The 22,174-nt window shown below is 36.7% G+C and overlaps 3 protein-coding genes and 1 long non-coding RNA gene across 12 annotated transcripts in view; 2 read left to right on the forward strand and 2 right to left on the reverse strand.

Moving 5' to 3' along the window:
* The window catches only part of Cbl (E3 ubiquitin-protein ligase CBL), a 30,221-nt gene extending 22,869 nt beyond the window's left edge, over positions 1-7,352 (forward strand). Inside the window, exons 2-8 of one of the 2 annotated variants that reach the window (XM_070314086.1) lie at positions 486-632; positions 716-988; positions 1,097-1,319; positions 1,578-1,742; positions 5,371-5,647; positions 6,015-6,674; positions 6,828-7,352. In XM_070314086.1, coding sequence (XP_070170187.1) covers positions 486-632; positions 716-988; positions 1,097-1,319; positions 1,578-1,742; positions 5,371-5,647; positions 6,015-6,670 — 1,741 coding nt within the window. In that variant the 3' untranslated portion in view covers positions 6,671-6,674; positions 6,828-7,352. The remainder of the gene's footprint in view (positions 1-485; positions 633-715; positions 989-1,096; positions 1,320-1,577; positions 1,743-5,370; positions 5,648-6,014; positions 6,675-6,827) is intronic. The other variant, XM_070314087.1, reaches the window with a different exon arrangement.
* LOC138943342 (uncharacterized) lies at positions 299-3,934 on the reverse strand. Its single transcript, XR_011448458.1, has 4 exons — positions 3,914-3,934; positions 1,543-2,600; positions 656-1,381; positions 299-564 (listed from the first exon to the last, which is right to left on the reverse strand). It is a non-coding gene; the product is annotated as an uncharacterized lncRNA (long non-coding RNA).
* A 1,354-nt stretch (positions 7,353-8,706) lies between the features above and the next one.
* Positions 8,707-14,271, reverse strand: Pex6 (peroxin 6). Its single transcript, XM_070314085.1, has 7 exons — positions 13,940-14,271; positions 12,348-12,874; positions 11,755-12,195; positions 11,428-11,654; positions 10,951-11,353; positions 10,304-10,603; positions 8,707-10,197 (listed from the first exon to the last, which is right to left on the reverse strand). Exons 2-7 carry the CDS (start codon positions 12,778-12,780, stop codon positions 9,593-9,595), a joined length of 2,409 nt encoding a protein of 802 aa, XP_070170186.1. The 5' UTR covers positions 12,781-12,874; positions 13,940-14,271; the 3' UTR covers positions 8,707-9,592.
* Positions 13,962-21,754, forward strand: LOC138943338 (mitotic checkpoint serine/threonine-protein kinase BUB1). 8 transcript variants are annotated; one of them, XM_070314079.1, is made up of 15 exons: positions 13,962-14,063; positions 14,845-15,025; positions 15,173-15,377; positions 15,452-15,648; positions 15,726-15,954; positions 16,046-16,202; positions 16,286-16,517; positions 16,689-17,433; positions 17,565-18,322; positions 18,406-18,581; positions 18,776-19,201; positions 19,312-19,487; positions 19,580-19,827; positions 20,210-20,473; positions 20,587-21,753. In XM_070314079.1, the coding sequence occupies exons 2-15, from the start codon at positions 14,883-14,885 to the stop codon at positions 20,759-20,761; spliced, it is 4,131 nt and encodes a 1,376-aa protein (XP_070170180.1). In that variant the 5' UTR covers positions 13,962-14,063; positions 14,845-14,882; the 3' UTR covers positions 20,762-21,753. The 8 variants fall into 8 exon arrangements, 7 of the variants coding, with proteins under 7 accessions (XP_070170180.1, XP_070170182.1, XP_070170179.1 ...); XM_070314081.1 differs by lacking the exon at positions 13,962-14,063 and adding an exon at positions 14,092-14,319; XM_070314078.1 differs by lacking the exon at positions 13,962-14,063 and adding an exon at positions 14,092-14,315.
* Positions 21,755-22,174: the final 420 nt, after the last annotated feature.

Consider the following 22,174-nt stretch of genomic DNA (forward strand, 5'->3'; position numbering starts at 1 on the left):
TGAAGAGAAAGCCTTTTTTTTTTTATATATATAAACATATAAAGTATAAAAATTGTATAAAAATATATAAATATATAAAATAAAAATATATAAAATGTATAAAAATATATAAAGTGTTCTCGCAACATTATAATTTTTATAATGAATTCTCTAATGAATTTTAAATGCAATTTTGTCGAAGCGAAGATTCATAAGGATCATTAATTATTAATTAGGAAAATTTTTAATTTTTAATATTACCTTTAGCTAAAAGATTCAAATTAAAATTCTATTAAGTTGAAATAATCTTAATGAAGACACTTTGTACATGTATTATAATAACACATAATACATATATAAATCTAATGTGATGTAAATTGCACATTTCTATAAATATTGTAGGAATTTTTTATATGCTTTTATAAGAATTATATTCAAATTAATTAAACATTTTAATATTACGAAGAAATAAAAATCTTTGATTTATCCATAATCTTGTTTTTCAGTACGTTAGTACCGTGGAAGGTATTCAGACACGAATTGAATCAAGTACATCCCATCAGTTCGGGACTGCAAGCGATGGCACTGAAATCCACGATAGATTTAACGTGCAACGATTACATCTCCAACTTTGAATTTGACGTATTTACAAGGTAAATATAATTATTTTACACACACACACACAGTTTATTTAGTCGGGACAGTTTGCACATTTTTATACGTTGTGACTTTCAAGGTTGTTTCAACCATGGTCGACCCTCCTACGCAACTGGAAAATTCTGGCTGTGACGCACCCTGGATATGTGGCTTTCCTTACGTACGACGAAGTGAAGGCACGTTTGCAGAAATATTGTATTACCAAGCCCGGGAGTTATGTATTTCGATTAAGTTGCACGAGGCTGGGACAATGGGCAATCGGTTACGTCACGTCTGACGGTGATATTCTTCAAACCATACCACACAATAAGAGCCTGTGCCAGGCGTTGCTGGATGGCTATCGGGAAGGCTTGTGAGTATATCCTATGCCATTCAGAATTAGTTTGTTTGCCCAATTCTCGGGTTCAGGCGCCCGTGAAGATTTCACATCAAATATATATTTCAAAGATTCGATTTCCAGCTACCTATACCCGGACGGCCGAAATATAAATCCAGATTTGACATGGGCGGTGCAACCAACGCCGGAGGAGCACATAAAAGTGACGGCGGAACAGTACGAATTGTACTGCGAGATGGGTAGCACATTCCAGTTGTGTAAGATCTGCGCCGAGCACGATAAGGACGTCAGGATAGAACCGTGCGGGCATCTTCTCTGCACTCCATGCCTTACAGCTTGGCAGGTAGCAGTATATAATCTCATCATGTCATTGTTTGATAGACTTATCGATCGACATAATGAATGTTTCTGTAATAAATTTGATTTCATTAACAGATTAGTTTTTTTCACTTTTACTTGTGATTGTTTTAAATCTTACAGCGGGATTATGTCTTTGGGTATATATATATATATATATATATATATATATATATATATATATATATATATATATATATGAATAGATATACATTAAGTTAATGAACGTTTGATTGGCTGCTTGCAGGATTCTGAGGGACAGGGTTGTCCGTTTTGCCGAGCTGAGATTAAGGGCACCGAGCAAATCGTCGTAGATCCGTTCGACCCGCGAAGAACACATCGACCTGGAGCGCACTCGGCGTCCGCCAGTAATGCATCGACTCCCACGCGGGATCTCGACCCCGACACCGAGGTATCCGACTAGGAATAGCATCTACCTTCATTATTAAATGTGTTCTATGTATAACATCGCTCTCATTCTTGAGAATGCCTCATACATTTCACACGAGAACTCGCGATCGTATACACGTGTCATTTCGTAGAATTTATCGTCATGACTGTACATTGTATCTCGTAGCAGGTACGCAGTAGTTTCAGGCATCTATATGATATCGGAGAAGTTACTTACGTTGATCTATTCCGGGACCAAAAGAGACCAAATTGCGCAGGAACGTGTCTACAGTATAGTTCTATAGAGTTTGTTGTCCTCCTTTTTTTCTTTCTTTTTTTACGTGTTCGCAATCTATAGATACGGAGCGATTGCTCGATCGATCAGCCTTATCTGTCGCGCATTTTCGCAACTAACACTCGTTTTCAGATCGTTTTTTACGCCGCATAATTTACAAATTTCATCAATTACGCGGGGCCTCGTGCTCAGGTAAGACACGCTTTTTTCATACTTCATTGGAAGCTACGAGGCGACTTTATTGTACGCTGGCCCATTATCGCTGTACATCATTACAACTACTACGCATACGCAGCCATAGCTTTCGAGCAATTATATACGATAATCTGATAATAGAGATATTTGATAAGGCATTATCGCATCGAGAGTTTAGACCGTGCTTGTATAACGTGTTAATGTACCAGCGGAGAAATGTATTAGGTATAATATATATGGGTTCGCATCCAGCCACACAAAGCGGGTTCATTACATTCACTTACTGATGCCGCAAAAATCTTTTTTGGCTCACGAGATTCATAATGCATGTGCATATGCGTTTAAAAACGCTCTTTTTTTAAGTATGTGCATACGAAAGAATGTTGGTGTCTGAAAATATTTGTACATATTATTTGTGCATACAATTGTATGTGATTCATAGACAATGATATGGAATAACCGCGTGACTTGTATTTAAATTAATATATCTGAAGCACAGAGAGAAACAGGATGGAGAATCCTACGATTCCGAGAAAAAATTTTAATGTCGCATTATTGAAATTCTGCATTTGTAATTTTCACACATCCGATACAGTATGACAGATAAACACGATTCGAGATTATTTTCCATAAATTAATGAACGATTAAATGATACGAAATTATCTCCTGCAACCTATACAAATTTTAATTATTATTTAATAGCAACTGTGCGCGCGTAATTTATGATATTATTGTCAACTGATGACGATAAATTGCATTTTGAATTGCATATTGAATCACATTATTTTTCGTTCACATTATTTCTCTCATGATTGTGCAATGATGATTGAGATTTATTTGAATACTCGCTATCACACTTACATTTCTTTAAGTACTGTGATAACGAATGATTGTTTTATAGAGTGACATTTATCAAAAGGAAAAGGGAAGAAGATACATATAAATGTTCCGTATTATTAAGATTCTAAATATAATTTTTAAGCGTTCACAATAAGAAAGAGGAATATATGCGACGAGATCAAGTAAAGTAACATGAACGGCGAACTCGAGAAAGGAGCTCGTTCATCATAATTATGTACTATAATTATGTATCGCGTTCGAATGTATTGTGTACCTGCTGGCGGTAGGCACGAATGTAACGTCACGTTAACATCATCATCAATACACGTCGTTTCCAGCGTTAATTATTTTCTTACATTAAAATATTAATTTATTATTTATTCCGTATATATACTCTCTTGTACCGAAAAAAAAAAAGATTAAGTTCAGAGGGTTTTCTGTGTTGTCGCGACCGATGCTGCGGTTCATTATACGTACGTTTTATAGCGCGAGACACTAATTAAAGGCATCTTTTTGTACGCGTTGTATAATGCATGCAACTAAAAAAATTCAAGTATACAATCTCAATAAAAACTCTCAGCACGATTTGAGATCGGTGGATTGTCAATTTAATCCTCTGTAAAGTTTACGAAGGATTCACTTACTTTACGGATCGTTACTCAATTCAATTCAGTATAATTCGCGCGTTCGTAGTTTAATTAGCGATTTGATGAAGAAGCGCTCTCACTGATTGCGTAGCTCCGGACCAATTTTTCGTAATTCTAGCGTCTACGACCGTCGAAAGTATCTACTATTCATTGTAAAATACTAGGGACTTGAGAATCATTTTTTTTTATAATAAAAATGGTATTATCATTATTACACGTTCGAGTTACTTTTGTGCACATTGTGTGTATCTGCATACGCACGACATCCCTCTCGCTGGATTCTCCGCACGTTGCTCTTGCAGAGTAACTCAGGAAACTCTCTCGAAACGAGAATTTTTTTTTTATTGTTATAATCGTTCGCATGATCGTTTTAGTTTTATTTCATAATGTTATCTCTCTCCGCACACACTGGGGTCACATTGCTCTCTACCTGCTGCATGATCCAAACACTAATCGGTAATATAAATGTCCTGTCCGGGAAGAGGGAGTAGCACGCGCACCGCATATGCAAGTCGCAGGTAAGTGGCAACAATATGCATTATGACCGTTCGATTTTTACGCTTTTACGCTTTGTAATTACGCTCATTATTTACTTTAAACATTAATATGGCAATATTAATATTTTTGCATTCAATCCACGATGAATGAGAGAAGATCAATCGGCACACACTTTATTCATAAAGTACGGCGCAATGAACTTTTTCTCTCTCTTCGCAGAGATTTTTCTATCTCGGATGACGATGATGACACGCCGTACAAATGATACCTCTTATCATTAAAATATGAAATAATTTTTCTATCACAATTTTAAGAAACTTGCGATTAAATTCTCTCAGTCTAATAGATCCCATTTAATGAATATAAATATTTTACTTCAATCGTAATCTGCACAAAATTCTTTTAAGCCGTAGCGGACAATTCATGATGCTTTTATTCAACTGCAAAAAGTCGCTTCGTAGAGAATATTCGTCTCTTCTTTGTTGGAAAGATAAAATAAAGATAGCTTCTTAGATATCACCCTTTTTTGTGAAATTTGTGATTGCGATCATTACACTTGTCCTTTCATAATTTTCCATATTATGAATATTCAGAATAAAATATGTTTAATATAACATTGCTAGAAAAGCTTCATATATACTGTAAAATAAAAATAGAGATAATTATTACAATAAAATTATCACAATAAAAAAAAAAAAGATTTTAAAAGCACTCAGTGCTTACGGAAATAATTTATAAACGCGAAATTATACCTTCATTCAATTGATTATATTAATGAATTCTATTTTAATATCTATTTTTTTTTCTCCGACATGAAATCAATTCCATGCGCAATTTTATTCCGTCTTATGACATACAGAGTAAACTGCGTAATTTTCTGATTATTTTATGTCAATCGTGGAAAGATCTAAATTTTGAACAATATTAATTGGTTTGCATGAAAAAGAAATCTGCAAAATTATTATACATACAGAAATTATCTAAACTTTCATTATTATTTATCATCTGTATAATAAATTTACATCGTTCCATTTACGATTTAAAAGTACGAAATTAGGATCGTCGATTTACACGATTCAGCCTTTGTAAAGAAAAAACTTGAAACGTAAGTATTTTCTCGTTGCACGACGGAATTCAGTGTTAACCCGTTCTTTTCCCATCGTCGATGTTTTAGGACATAATGGAGTTGTGTAATGGCAACTGTGGTCTCATCGTATGCGACGACTCAGACGAGGAGGACGATTCCAGTCCTACGAATTCGCCGGTGCCGCCGCGGAGAATCGTCCCGAGCCCGCCGTTACCGCCTAGAAGACCTTCGCCGTTGCCCACACCGAACAATCATCTCAGAAACGGCCGTCACCTCACAGTGCCGAAGGAAAATGCCCCCCCGCCGCCGTCGACGGTTACGGTGATATTAAATTACACCGACAATACACAACAAAATAACAAAGGTATAGAAGAATAGTCTCTAGAAATGTTTTCAACTTGTGCGTATCGAATAGAAGCAATGAATTATTTATACCTGGAGAAACAATGTAATTAGCTATAAAAAATTTACAAACGAATTCATGATACTTTTTATCGGTGTTGCGATGATTCAATGTTTTGATTCTGAAGCATTTTTTTACGAGCGTAAAAAAAAAGCTCTATTAAAAATGTGATAGCTTCAATTTATAATTATACGACAATTCAATTAATGTTATATGTGTTATATATTATATAAACACATAATATGTAATAGATCGTAATGACTTTACATACGCAAGGATAAGCGTTTGTCCCGATATCCAGGTTGTAAAATTTTCACATTGCTTACAGTTAACACGGAGGCGAGGTACGACATGTTGCATCGCGCTTCTTCGCCGTCACCGGTGCCACCGATCCCGCCGATGCCGCCGTCGACGGCGGTGGCGAGAACCCATGGCACGCGTCGTCCTCATGGAAATCATGTGAGTGGCACGCCGCAGCGACAACCGCAGCCGCCGCCGACATTGCCGGAGAAAACGTGTCGACTCAGCGCGACCAGTTCGACGACGACGACGACGACTATGAGTCAAGGGCCCAGTAATAACCCGGTGCCGCCAGTACCACCGCCGTTATCGGCGCCCCGACCGCCGAAGGCCGGTGGCAAGGAACCGGTTGGCATTCGATCAGATCACCATTACGAAAACACATTCGTCATCTGCGGTCCGAGCCATCAGGTTATGAAGAATCTGACGGCGAGCAGAGCTGCCGGTCTGAGGGCACTGATGATGGCGAGGGACGATCCGGGAGGCGGTGGTCCGGGTGGTTGTGGCCCGATGATCAAGTCCTCGGAATCGGCGGCATATGAGAACGTCAATGTCGAGCATATCACGAGATTGACGGCACTCGGTTTCGCGCAGGACGCCGTGATCAGGGCGCTAGGCATCACCAGGAACGACCTTGAGATGGCATGCGATATATTACACGAGTTCGCCACAAAGTCTTCCTGACCAGGTATAGATAATTATATAATGTATCGAATTTGCTGAAAAATATGAAGTGTTAAGAGCGGCATACATTTAAGGAAGCGGGTACAGTTACATGTTTAAAGTTACCTAAAAAATTGAATTTATATTGTGTTTACATATATAATTAATCTAATCGCAGGGTCGGACACCGAGGTCTCATGACCGACTTTACCCACTAGACGATACTTTTGACAGGGAGCACCCGCAGGCTCGTACAAGTCCCATCTCTGATGCGTGCGCGGATACATCATTGGGCGTTCTCGTAGCGACGTCAGCGAGGACTCGACGGTGCGCCGTCGTTTTATACTTTAAAACGAATGAGAGAAACACACGCACAGAGCACGATGAGCGTTGAGAAGATTATCGCCGAGAGGAACATCCGCCGAAACAATTTTCGTCGTGAATTTTTCACGAAACGGACGAAGCCCCAAATGTCTTCGAGATGCGAAGATCATCGTTCGCGTGACAGATGTAAATATAGGCGACGACTCGACCAAAGGCGATTTCCGGCTGCCGAAGTATTCCTTCACGATAGCCATATTTAGCGAGCAGTAGTAGTAGAATGTTCTTACATATTTTCCTAATCTAGTACCTCTCATTGGCGTAGTCATTATTATATTTCGTTCCTCCATATACTTAAGAATAAAGGTTAATTGTACATTAATTCGCAAAGAGAACTTGCTTCTAACATAACGTATATCGGGAAGCGCTCCTCGAAAAGGTCCTCTCGGTCGTCCGTTTTCCATATTTTGTATTATATAGCGTATCTCACAAAAAGAAAAACAACGAACACGCGGTCCGATGTCGTATCGTTCCGATGTGTTTAGAAATTACACCACTTACAAAGGCAATACAATCCGTTTCACCTATCCGTTTAAGATACATATATTCTATATAGAGCATCGTTTCGCTAGACACTCCTTGCTCACGAGTGTATACATGTATGACGGTAGTTCCGACCGAAAGTACGTTTAGAAAAATGCCTGGTATCTAATTTTGTAATCCCTATGCATATATACCGTTCTCATCCAATTCTAGAATAGTTATATATATGTATGTATATCGCTATTTGATGTACATTATGTAATGTCCTCCACATTAGCGTTGCGTAGTTAAATACAACATGCAAGAAGAGATATCTCGGAGAAGATAAAAGTGAGTAACAGAATAACGATTCAGATGTATAAAATTGTTGATTTACACACTCTGATTTGATTCTAATTTCTCAGAGAGATTATAACCGAGATTATCTCCGAGATACGATAATCTAGTTAGAATTAAACACGCACTTTCGTAAGATTGGCACCCTTTAGATCTGAGTCCGCGCGACGTTTTTCGTTTTTCAGCTCGCACATAATAACTTACGCGCACTTATAGAAATCAGCCTATTTTTTACCGAATGTGATATTTATGTTCACGCGTAAATACACGGTTTTACATCGCACTAAGTATTGACGTAGAGGAGAAGATGAAATCGTCGCACGTTCTACGCACGGAAAGCGACACGTCGAATATCAAAAGTCCACAACTTTACGATGACTTTCGGTGCAATGTGTGCGGATCAGCGTTTCGACGAACGTGTATGCATAGTACGAACTTTACAGACGAGGTGTTTATCATAGTATATGATTGTAACGATAGAATACAATCGAAAATGAGGATAGCACGTCGTGCAAAGTAATGACAGATGATGATCATGGAACTAATAATGAGAGAGAGAGAGAGAGACGCATTTGGAATGATTAATAAAAGTTCATTATATATTCGTTATGCCGAGTCGAAAGTAGCATACACATATCGGACACATACATACATACACCGAATGTATCAACGCGCTTTACATTAATTTATGTCTTTTGCAGTAGATGCTCAATCATAATGCACCGAACTGTTTTGCCCTACGAAAGGACAGGCAGATGTGGAAATTGATTACTACCTCGCGATTACCAAAGGTGTATACACGATCTGTATCGTCCAAACGGTGTGTTTAACTTGCTTTAATGCATTTTAAACACATACACATACATACACAAATGGGACGAATCATCGTGTGTAACGTAATTAATATATTTAGATATGATATTTAGATTTCTCGTTCCCATTGAATTTCTTTCTTTCCGCGAAAGAGAGAAAGATACGCGTTGACGGAACGCCGTACTGTTAAAACGGATCACAGTTTATCCTATGCAAATTCGAGCAAAGACCATATAATGTTTCAAGAGAATCCGAAATAGATATAGATATAGATATAGAGATACCGAGACATCCCGATTTTATTCGCTGTCCTATTATGCACCAAATTGCGTCAACCGCCAATTCCTGAAAGAATATTTCAGCACCCTTCATCCGCGAACTTGACGGGTCCGCGAATTTAGCTGTCCTATTTTTCTACATTGTATATTCTGGTCGCTGTGTACTATATAACGGTCAAGGATGTTTACCTCAGAAAGATACCTCGGTGTTCCGAGAATGAATAGAAGGATGATGTATAGTCGAGTGCAATATACACAGAGTAATATAAATCGACCATATGATAATTGAAAATGATAAAAATTGACTCCTCCTTCATTTTAATTATTCGCTGTACAAATTATTTTACATACTTCTCGAAATAAAATAACATGTCGTTTATAATATTGCGCACGTTATTTTATTGCACTTAGATTGTATCTCTATTCATGAGGGATAAACCACTTCAGATATATGTATACGTGATATATCGATTGATTGTATTTAACTAGAATTATAAACTTTGGCAAGAGATAAGGGATCAAAACAGTAAAAAGTCTATCGTCACAGACGATCAATTCGGATTATGATATTCGTCATAGTTAAACAAACAGCTCCAGATCTTTAATAGAGATATATTTTATCTTACCTTAAAAGACAAGATTTTTTTCGGAATTACGATGATGATAGCTCTGTCCGCATTCTGTTGTACCTCTCTATCTCTTCGTCGCTAACAGAGGGTACCAGGTCGCGAATAGCGTCCGAAAAATGTCGCAGTTCTACGATAATACTATCCTTAATCGTATCTTCTTCTTCCTTGTTGAGTTTTTTGCTTTCCTGATGCCTTGCGACAACTTCGCGTACAGCGTTGAGCCATGCATTGGAAGAAACGGAATACAAGTCTGCACCGGTGACATTGTCGGGCAATCGGTCTACGACCCGTTCCAGCTCTCGTCCGTTCTCTCGTAATTCGAATTTCCGCGTCTGCGCCTGCAAAACACTGAGTTTGGATGCGCAATCGGAGTGAATGCCAACGTAGAGTATCTTATCAAATCTTCCGGGTCGAAGCAGCGCAGGATCTATGAGATCGGGCCTGTTCGTGGCCCCTATGATGAATATGCCGCCAGACTCATCAAGACCATCCATCTCGGCGAGTAATTGGGAGACTACGCGGTCCATTACACCGCCGCTATCGCCGCTTTTGCCACGATTAGGTGCCAATGAGTCCAGCTCGTCGAAAAAGACGATACAGGGGGCCGCGGAACGCGCACGCTCAAAAACTGCGAAAAAAATAAGAATAGTTTTGCGTTACTTTGTATTTAAAGAGCAAATAATTCTTTGTTACGCATTTATTACAAAATCGCCTTCTTCTTCTAGATGACATACTTTGTCTTACGTTCTTCTCGCTCTGACCGACGTACATGTTCAATACTTCCGGACCTTTGATGGACAAAAAATGCAACTGGTATTCCGTTGCTACTGCCTTGGCGAGAAGAGTCTTTCCGGTACCAGGTGGACCATATAATAGTAATCCGGACTGTCCAAATCCGAAGGCGTTTAACAATGGCAATTGAATTCTACGAATAATTTCGTGTTTTAATTCTGCCAAACCGCCTATATCATCCCAGTGAACTTCCGGCACGCGTGGAGCGCCTTTATTATCGGAATACATGAACTGCATATATTCTGAAAATATATTTATATAATTATACAGTATTATATATATTTATACATATAGTTATATAGTATTGCATTGCAATACAAAAAACGTGAGATTATGTTTTGTATCTGCCAATTTTAATATGACCAATATATATTTATATTGCGCGAATGAATTATTATGCAATGAAAAACATATTTAACAAAATTTAACATTCGATCTAGAAGATAAATCAAATATATTATATAATTTGTGAAAAGTTTATAAATTCAAATTTTACTAAAGAACATCTTTCATGTTTTTGTGATGCTTCTTAACATTCGCGCTTCAAATGTTTTTCAATCTTGCTAAATTAATTATAAAGCAATTATACCGTATGCTCGATCGAAATCTATTTGCGTCAATGTTTTAGAATCAGGCAGCATCCCTGATTTGCATTGAAATTTAGCCGCATGCAACATCAATGCGACCAAATCCGTGAATCGGAAATCTGAACAAAGACCAGAGACTTTCGATAGATCTGCGATGGTTGTTAGATTCCTATCGGATAGCAACCAAGACATTAGTTCCGCCCGTTTATTTTGATTCAAGTGTTTAACATGAATCGTCTCGATAAATATTCGTTGCAGTTCCGCGGGTAGATCGGTTTCGTCCGAGGCGGCTACGATGATCAGAGGAGATTTTCGATGTCTATCAGCATATAATGTGGCGATCTCCGTTGAAAAAGCGGATATAATCCTCTCGTCCTTTTGGCCTTCAGCAGTCTTGCCGAATATCTACGAAAGCGGCAATTAAACTATGATTATGGGAAGCGCAAAATAATTTTATGCAACTCTCATCTTCTACGTACTTGAATATTATTTAGAGACAATATGCACGGTACGCATTGCTGCGCATTATGAAGCGTTATGCGAAGTTTAGCCTCAGTTTGCGCCGCTGTTAGAGTTTGCACCTCCGCGAAGTCAACGCCGAGAAAGTTCAATCCCATTCCCGCGGACGCGAATTGAACCAATTCGCGTTTACCGCAGCCTCGCGGTCCTTTCACGAGAAATACCGGCCTTACGTGCAATTGTACATCTGAAACGATCGATACAAGAGAATAAAAGGTACATTGCCAAAGCGATTATGTATATTCAAACACTATCGGTTCTTTAAATATGCTCTAATTATTTCTTACTCTTTTTCAAAAACGGCGTGACGCAGGATACTAAATGTTCCAAAGGTTCCATCAAAGCTGATGGATATCTGCCTTTGAGAAATATAGAAACATGTCTCCGCGGAATATAATCGTGCACTCGTGCCTCCTGGATGAGCGCCGACTCTCCACGTACAACGTAACAGTCGTTAACGCTATCGTTGCATCCATGGTGATCTACTTTCATGGAGTTAACCGTAAAATACATCGCGCAAATCGCCGGTGATCCAGACGAATAAAATCGATCTTGAGCATATTCCTTCGCATCGATCCTAAATACATCATTTACATGTAAATATCGGGGATGTAAAAAATAATTCTCCAGCATGACATCCACCATTTCGATAGCACAATCGTACGGATTGGCGATTAAGGATATTCTCGCCTCGCTCGCAAATTCGACTATGTCATCTTCCAATGGCACTAAAAACAGATTTTTAATTATTAGTAATATTCGATAATATTCAATAATCGGTTACAACGTAAATTTAAAAATCGTGAGGAAAAATTATACGGTTTTATATTTTAAAACATGTAGATTGAAAATACATTTGATAAAAACTGTAAATACTTACGTATAAAACACGATTCGTCCAATTGTTCAGAGTAAAGAGCGTTTTGCAAATTGTGCCGCATCGTTTCAGAGATTAAGATAGTATTTTCATTAGTATCAGTTACGGATACGATCATCAATTTATATTTTGTCAATGAAGTCATCGAACATATGTGAAACCAGGAACTCGGCGATTCCTTTAAAAATCGTGCATTCGCTAATGCACAGCAATCAAAATCGATGTATTTACTTTGCGTATCTTCCAGATCGTTTAGCATACGTTTAATAGCTACATCTGGTAACGTAATCCAATGAAGATTTTGTCTAAACATTCTTTGCAATCTACGGCACAGATATTCCAAAAAAGCGTAGCTCAGCACGTAACACGGATCTTGTCGCATCAAGGTGCTTATTCCTCTTATGATTTTTTTATGAAGCAATAGTGTAGAGAGCATCCTTCGATATAAATTATATTATACAATTTATAAAGAATCCTTTATATCGATTTTACACTATGAATCTTCATCATGTTGATAAAATACATCAGACCTAAGATTGAAGAAAAAAGAAATTGAAAATTATTGCAATTTGAATACATATATTTTTTTTTTTTTTTAGATAATTATAATAATTTTTACGTAATATCGAGGTTTTGCCTTGATATCAGATTAAAGTGCAAAACAGCATTTTATCATATTTCCGAAATTAGACGTACGCTAGACATATAAAATCTCTCGATAAAGATTTTTGTCATTTCTCTTCTGAATTTTTTGAATTTTAAAATCGCGTTGAATTTCTTAAAGAAAAATCGGTTAGTCGTTTTTGTGTTCGAAAAAGTGCAATTATTGAAATAAATTCGATTTTAATATAACTTTTGAGGTTTCGATTCAAATTATCGAATTGATAAATTACTTTACTTTTGATTATCTTGCTCAGAAATTATTCTTTCATTTTTCATCAATAAAAGATGCGCGTAATAAATTCAATTTTAAAGCTCTTTATACACTTTATTAATCTTCTTTTCGCGCCAAAGTTTTCCGCAGTATCCTCTGCAATTCACGCTATTATTGACGTAGAATTTCAAATAGTAAGTATTTCACTGAAAGAAATTTATTTCAAATATGCAAACGTAGCGGTCTCTGCAAAGATCTGTACTTTCTCTTTTCATTTTATTGGATAATAAAATAATTTAAGATAATAATTCTTTTTTTCAAAAAACACATACATATTCGTTTCGCGGTTTTCCGAATTATCATCTTAAAGGTTAACTTTTAATCGTAGTCTCGCGCGCGCTACCGTTAGTTATACACGCGATAAGAGAGAAAGAGAAAGAGAAAAAGAGAGAGAGATAGAGAGCGAGCGAGAGAGAGAGAGAGAGAGAGAGAGAGAGAGAGAGAGAGAGAGAGAGGTTTTGAAAGTAAAACTCGAGAAAGTTCTTTGACAATTCTCAAGTTAATCTTTCGATTCGTCATAGATGCGTATCATACGTGCTTTTATAAAGGAATGAATAGAGACAGAGATATTTTGATTTTTGGTGCATTCGCGGCATTTGAAATGCGAAAACGCGTCATCGCTTTCGTTTGCTATCCGGTTGAGCGTCACTGAACAATGTACCTAATTTTGTACCGCGATCTCTTCGGCCGATGTTACTATAGGAACAGTAGCGGCGTGTGGGAGACCCGTCCTCGAGGGAGATCACGCGAGCGGGCCCCTTCGGGCGCAACAGCTGTTCTTGTCGGTAAATTTCGACCGGTTGAAAATCTCGCGTTTCGCCACCGTAGACGAGCGTGAACGTCGCGATGGCGTTGTCGGTTCGCGGACTAACTTGCGACTGATTACGACGATTGATTTCGGGCTGATTTTGACACGTAATCGATCGCGAGGGACTCGATCGAGATTCCGCCACTTGTCGGCGTGTCGAGGGGGCGACACGACGACGCGACGCGATATTCCGGAATAACATCGGGGGTATCTATCTACCGTTTGTACAGTACGTACGTGTATATATGTAACGGAGAGGAGAGACAGTTAAAACCGTTGGTGGCGGCCGTTAATGCGCGAGACTAACCCTAACCTAATCCGTGCGCCTCGATAGCGTCCTTGTTGCAGTTTTTCGGAACGGAATCCGTTCCGAATTTAAAGATCCGGCTACGAATAGAGACGCGGGGGAGTGTTGCATTATTATGCGAAGCTGCGGTAAGCGAGGGTGTTGACGCACGCAACGCGCGATGGGTGTCTGGGTTCGTTCTCGGCCAAGTGTGTCGGGTTACTTATCTTGCGAATTCGAAGAAATTGATGTCGCGACTGCGACCCGGTAATCCCGACGGGGAATACATGTGTAAAATCGCCGCCGCGTTCTCTCGCTCGTACCATGTACGTCGCGATGCTCTAATTGACAGTCGTAAAGTAAAGGATGTTTACATTTTTATACGTCTACAATCGTATGATCAATTGGGATGCCGCTGAATATTCTTTGCTACTGTTTGCGTTAATTGTCGAACTTTTTGTTGTTTTGTCAGTGTATAAGGAAGTCTCTGAGCGATAAACGATAGAGTCGATGATGGATCCCGCGACGGTGATATCTCGTTGCAAAGAGAATATCCAGCCGTTAAGATACGGGCGAAATGCCACGCAATTGGGAACCGCATTGAGAGCGCAGGAGGACACGGATGCGCAGCAGTTGTTACTACAGGAAAAGCAGTAAGTGTCGAGTGAAAAAGTTTAATTTAATCACAATTGTATATTATTATTATAATTTTCTCTTTCATAGAAATTAATATGATATAATAGAAGAAGAAATACGTGAATTTCGTCGAATTATTAAGAGCGATTTATATTTTTATTTAGAATGTACGAAGATGCAATTAAGAATTACGAAGGAGACGATCCTCTGGAAAATTGGTACGATTATATTCTCTGGGTGGAGCAGAGTTATCCAAAAAATGGGCACGAATCCCATATTGGAAGACTGTTGCAGCAGTGTCTAGCGATATTTGAGAAAGAGACCAAGTATCATCAAGATCGTAGATATATACGTTTGTGGATTAACTATGTAAGTAATTATCTTTATTTACCATAAGAGTAATTGTACAAGTATGTATATTGACGCTAGCTTTATGCTTCTAGATAAGTATACAAAAAAATCCATTAGAATTATACCAGTTGCTGCATCGCAACGGTATCGGGACTAGAGTAGCGGACATGTACAGGGCCTGGGCTTTTGAATTGGAGCAGATCGAGGATGACAAACGAGCGGATGAAGTTTACTTAATGGGACTATCCGTTCGTGCAGAACCATACGATGAATTGAGTCACGCTCATCAGTATGGATTATTTCTTTTTGCATAACAAATTATCCTATAGATATAATGGATAAGAGAATTTTACACTCTTTTTATAGAAATTTCCAATTTGCTGTGGCGCGCAAAACACTCGGTCGTATTGAAGAAAGAAATGACGTTTTCTTGTTCGAACAACGTCAGGCTTTCAGCTCGTTAAGAGCGATAAGAGCCGGTAAAAGAGTCGGCAGCATACGAACAGGTCATCGTGTACGCGATTATTATCCTGGCGTTGTGCCCCAAATTTCGGCTTCTAATACAAAGCCCAATTCTAAACTACAAATATATCAAGTGAGACATGTCTATCGATAATAGCTATAGCGCGATATAATTTGTATATATTTTAAAAATAAGTTGTGCAATATAAAATATTATATAATAGGATGATACACTTGGAGAGATAAAGAGCTCTAGCATACTGGATCATGTGCCTATAGAAGATTCTGTTCATAAAGAGAATACTATCAAGCCTGGACCATGGAATAGTGCAAACAAGAGAGGACCATTAATAGCTCCTACTGTAAAAACAGGCTTCAAAAGTAAAGATGAAAGTAAAATAGACTAAATTAGAGTAATAAATTATTGCATAAATCAATCAAAATTTGGTTCTTTACGTTTCTAGTTCACGAAGATCAAAGTGATGATGCTGATATGGAGAAAATTAAATTATTCTCAAATCATGTAGCTTTTTGTGATGGTAGTAAATGTCATGACAATTTAAGGGTGCCGGTGTATGTAGCAGATGCAATAGATCCAAATATTGTACAGAAACCACATTATCCCAAAGAGCTAGTTTACGCTGATAATATCGATCGTAGTATGGAGGAAATTAGAGCACAACTTTATTTCGAAAGGTATGTAAAAATATACTGTAAATATATATATATTGGTATGTTTATCTTATACAAATGTACTTTATTATTTTTATCATTATATACTACATTATCTTATGTAGGATATCACTAATTAATGTATATAATAATGATATAATATGATATTTATTAATGATATGATATTTTATGTAGAAGAGCACAACTTTTGGAAAATAAACATGAAATATCGATGGTTTGTTTACGTGAGACCGATGATGAATCTCAATCTCAACTGAACAATTACGAGAATATGTATCATTTACAAGAAATAGAGGAGCAGAAACTCAATCAGCAAAGAAGAGAAGCTGAGATTAGTAGACAGAGACTCCAGGCTGAGCAACAGGAATTGCAGAGGCAGCAATATGAAGTTGAGAATCAGGTTTTAGAGACGCAACGACAAGAAGCGGAACGAAGAGAATTGGAAAGGTTAGAGGCTGAGAGACTTGAGGCGCGGCGAATAGAAGCGGAATTAAATACACAGCGCAAATTACAATCGTCAAATCAGTATGTACATCAACATCACACTTCATCCTTGACTACCGATGCCGAGGAGCACCTACTCGGACAGAGTCTTACCGTAAACACGAAGGAGGCTATTTCAGTTGTGCAAGGTCTGTGGCAATCCCCGGATACGACTATGCGCTTTCGCAGCCATCCCGTGGCATCTAGAATAGTGGATTCAAGAAACAAGTTGCCGTTCGATATACATATGGATAGCTCTATGACACAACATGTGATGTCTAGTAATAAGCCTCATCATCAAGGATATAACATGCAGATTTATAACGATCAAGAGAATCATCAAAGTTATCATGCACAGCATCATAGTTACACGGATCAAGAACAACATGCTGGATATGCAAATCATAATCTATCAAACAGTTATTATCAGATCCAGGTATAGAAAACATTTGTAAAATAATGCTTTACTCTTCTAAACTACATATATATATCGGATATTGTATAAGTTTAAAGTAACGAAATATTTAGATTTGAATCTGTATAACAATAAAATCTTATTGGTTGCAGCAACATCACGATCACCAAGCGCAACAGACCCAACATCATCCTCGGCAGCACCACCCCCAACATCATCAGCAGCAGCACCAAATGATTCCATCGCATCAGCAAATGCACACTGTGCATCATCAGTCTCTCTCTCATCCGCAGGATTTGCAAGCGCCTCACGGTCAAATGTCGCATCATCAACCCATTCATCATCATCAGTCTCCGCACAATCAACATATCTTGCATTCTCAGCCGCCACAGCATATGCATCAACATATGCAACATATTCAGCATCCCGTTTACGGCAACATGTTGCCTACCGACATTGGATATCAACAATATCCGACATCAGTGGAAACTCCAGCTATGTTGCAACAGAATATAGAGCCACAGAAACAATTACATTTCTCGCCGTATAACGATCCGGACATTGAACCGAGTAAACCATACAGAATGCCACCCGAGTTACCATATATCAAGTCACCCGGAATGAATCGTAAAGACATCAAATATCTCGAGAGCGCGGAGGACAAAGAAAATGCTATCGTCGTGGATTACAACGGTCCGCTCGAAGAAAATATGGTACCAAAATTAGACGAGAATAATCTATATATCGATGATAGTCTAGGTATAACTCCCCTTTCGACTATTAACGAGACGTGTTATACAGAAGCCTTTAACACGCACTTAACAAGTTCTACGCCAATGACTAATAATTTCAAGCCATCCTACAGAATGAAAGATGATCTGCAATTTCCAAATCAGAATACTATCCAACCGTAGGTATCAATCTGCTTTTGACTTTTTTTATAGATACATATTGAAAAACATCTACAACTTGAACTTTATTTATGTTGAATAGAATTGCCGAAGCACCTAATGCAGAAGGTGATGATAAATTAAGTATAATATTGGAATCCACACGGGAATATGTTTCAAGCAGTTCGAGTAGCACTAATTATACTAAAACTACTGGATTGACTTTTGGATTAACGAGAGAAGATATGGCTCCTATTAAAGAACAATCTGTGGACACAAGTATATATAATATTTTTATTATATATAATAAGCACATACATCGTTTATTTTTTATGATTGTTTTTAACATAAAATATACATTTTAAAAAATCCATTTTTTTTTGTTTAAATTACAATTGAGCAATAAGCTTTAATAGTATTAAATAGTCTTTTCATTAAAGAAAAATAAACGTTCTTTATTCTTATATATAAAGTTCTAGATGAGGAGTCGAACGAAGCTCTGCTGTCCATAAATCAACCTTATGAACAAAAACTACATACACAAATTCAAGCTGTTCACGCTCAAAGTCCACGCACAGTACAACGAAATGTTGATCAGATAACATCTGAGATACAGAATAATTGCGATTTGAGGAAGTCTATAAATTTACAATTTAATAATGAAGAGGAAAATTCAGTAAAGATTAATACTATGGACTGCGAAGAACACGAACCTATGGAACAAATTGAGGAAGAGCTGTCTTTCGAACTCCCTTCGAAAGATATAAATCCATTTGACAAAAATTTGATTGCTGGCCTATTGAAGAAAATTAAGTTTCCACAATCTCAACATGCAGACGGATATACAAAAATAGATACCAATCTAAATAAGCTCGTGCCTTCTACCATGATTACGCTCGGTCGGTACACAACTTTCATATGATTAAAAGATTTTTATGTGTCGTATCATTGAAATATATTTACAAGCAATTTTCTTTTTCTCATACTTGCGCTTTTCACGATTGTACAGGCACAGAAGCGTATGATTTGGAAAAGTGCCTTGGAAAAGGAATGTATGGAACAGTTTTTAAAGCAGTTAATTTACAGACAGGTGAAATCGTTGCTCTTAAAACGCAAAAACCCGCTTGGGTCTGGGAATATTATATCGTAAGAGAGATAAAAGCGCGACTTACAAATCCACATATGGTATCGTGTAACATATGCATCTCTTATTATTAACGCACCTATGCTATCTTACAATTTTTTTTTCGTTTATACGTGCTAATATATTCTTTCAGTTACGCGGTTTTATGGATGTAACAATGGCCTATGTGGCCAACAATGGAAGTGTACTAGTTTCAGAATATTCCAAGTTTGGAACACTATTAGCAGTGACGAATCAGATAAAAATCGCCACTGGAAAACCTTTGATGGAGACTGTAGCTATTTTCTTCACAATCGAAATGCTTCAAATTGTGGAATACTTACATAATTGCCAAATAATACATGGAGACATAAAACCAGATAATTTTTTATTAATGCGACTGTTAGTATTACTTTTTATTATTTTTTTTTTTATCGAAGATAGTCATTGATTACTTAATATGTACATAATGTGTAATCGTAATTTTTAATATTAAGTTCACATAAGATACGTGAAATTGTTGAGAATCCTCATGAGAATCTATCATATAAATATATAAAATATCATTTTCATTAAAGAAGAGAGTTTCATTATTTAATAGTACAAAAAATATCATTATAAAAACAGAGAGATTATCTCAAATAATATATATATATATATATATATATATATATATATATATATATATATATATATATATATAAATAGCTAATAATTGCAACATTTATTTCTAAAGTATCATGCATATTTAAGCTGTTCTTAATATTTTTATAATCATTGACAGACCTACACAAGATGTAAGGCCAACAATACAGTTGATAGATTTCGGATGTAGTATAGATATGAAATTATTGCCGGAAAATACAACATTCACGCAAGTCATAAAAACGGAAGACTTCACTTGTATCGAAATGCAAACTGGAAGACCGTGGACATATCAGACTGATTTATATTGTTTAGCGGCGACCAGTCATTGTCTGCTATTTGGCAATTATATGAAAGTATCTAACGTAGGCGGCCGTTGGTTTATTGCCTCGAAATTACCAAGGTATATAAATAACAAGTGTATGAAAACAAGTATAATTATATTGTGTAATTAGAAAAATCTCACCCGTTATTCTCAAGAAACTAATAAGCTGTTTCCTTTTTTCTTTATTACAGGTATGCTAAAAAGGCTGCTTGGGAACAATTTTTCACAGAGCTATTAAATATCGAATCTTGCGAGAAAATGCCCGATTTGGCAAAATTGAGAAATATGATGGAGGAAACGCTAGCACAGATGCCGGAGGCGCAAGCGAAATTTCGAACTTTTGTCAACATTCTTAACAAACGATAACGCTTGCTATATTTGACGATATGTACCAATGTGTGCACATATTTAGTAAAGAACCAACGTGTAATAAGAGACATTAATGTTATTGTGCTATTTATTATAAAAAGTTAATATTACAGTGATAAATATATGTATCTACACAGTTATAACACACACGAAATGCACCTTATGGCCTGCTTCGTGGAGGCTTTATTGATATTTGTGTTGCTTGCACATAATCAACATTATTAAGGACCACTGTTGTAAGGAGAGTTTGACCCTTCACAAATGTTTCGGAAACTTACGAGGTATGTAAAGATTTATATGACAGAAGGATTTTTTGGGAATGTATCTTGTTATCTCACAACATTATATGAGTTTGCTACATAATGTATAATACAATTTAACGCAAAATTTTACAAAAAATTTGAGTCTGTAAAAATGGATAGTACAATATGGGTATGATGTGATGTGGTATTCAAATCATTTGCAAGATAGCATGCAAAAGTACATGTGTACCAAGAAAATATATCTGATTGTGAGTACCTTGTATAGATAATTAAAATGTATATGTAATTCTTGTATATTTACAACAGACTTTGAATTTTCAAACTAAAATGATTCTATTTCAATTAATAACGAGGTGGATTCGTTTTCAAATATTCTCTCCAGAATGTACGAAAATATATTGCATAAACAATGTTAATTGATTATCCTAGACGATTCTTCCCCCTTCCTCTACTTTGTTCACTTTTAATTGTGTAAAGCAATATAATTACAATGTATTATGTATTGTCTAAAGCGATGCCAATTTTTTAATCTGAATATGTGCAGGCTTGTTTTCGAATGTCCACTAAACAGGCCTTGTATTATACTTTTTATACAAGTTAGATTATATATATATAAATATATATGCGCGTACATAAATATGACATGATCAATGAAATTTCCAATTTGTATGTTCCAATCGTAGATTTTATAAAAATACATACACAAGGACTTTGGGTTGTCTAAAAATCGTAAATATGAATATAAATTATGTATTTACATATCGCTATATAGTACATGTTAAATCATATATATATATATATATATATACACTCGACAACCTATCGTTCTTGCTTGTGGGAATTTATGAGAATATGCCTTATCTCTCTTATTTTAATGCAACTTGAAAACAACTTTCAGATAAGATCCCGTACAAAATTTTAAGATATAAAAAAAAAAAACAGTTGAGACATTGTAAAATATAATTATTAATCAATTACATCAAGATATATGGATATCCTGATTTATCTTTGATAATTGCAAAAACTGTATGTTACAATATTATAATCTATATCTGTGACTATAAAATCACATACATTTATAACTTTATATATATATATATATATATATATATGCGTGCTGACACAGAGCACACGCACGCGCGCACAC

This window comes from Polyergus mexicanus, unplaced genomic scaffold (assembly GCF_030449975.1).
Source record: "Polyergus mexicanus isolate NDT 795.1 unplaced genomic scaffold, iyPolMexi1.0 SCAF_26, whole genome shotgun sequence".
In the NCBI taxonomy this organism is placed as follows: domain Eukaryota; kingdom Metazoa; phylum Arthropoda; class Insecta; order Hymenoptera; family Formicidae; genus Polyergus; species Polyergus mexicanus.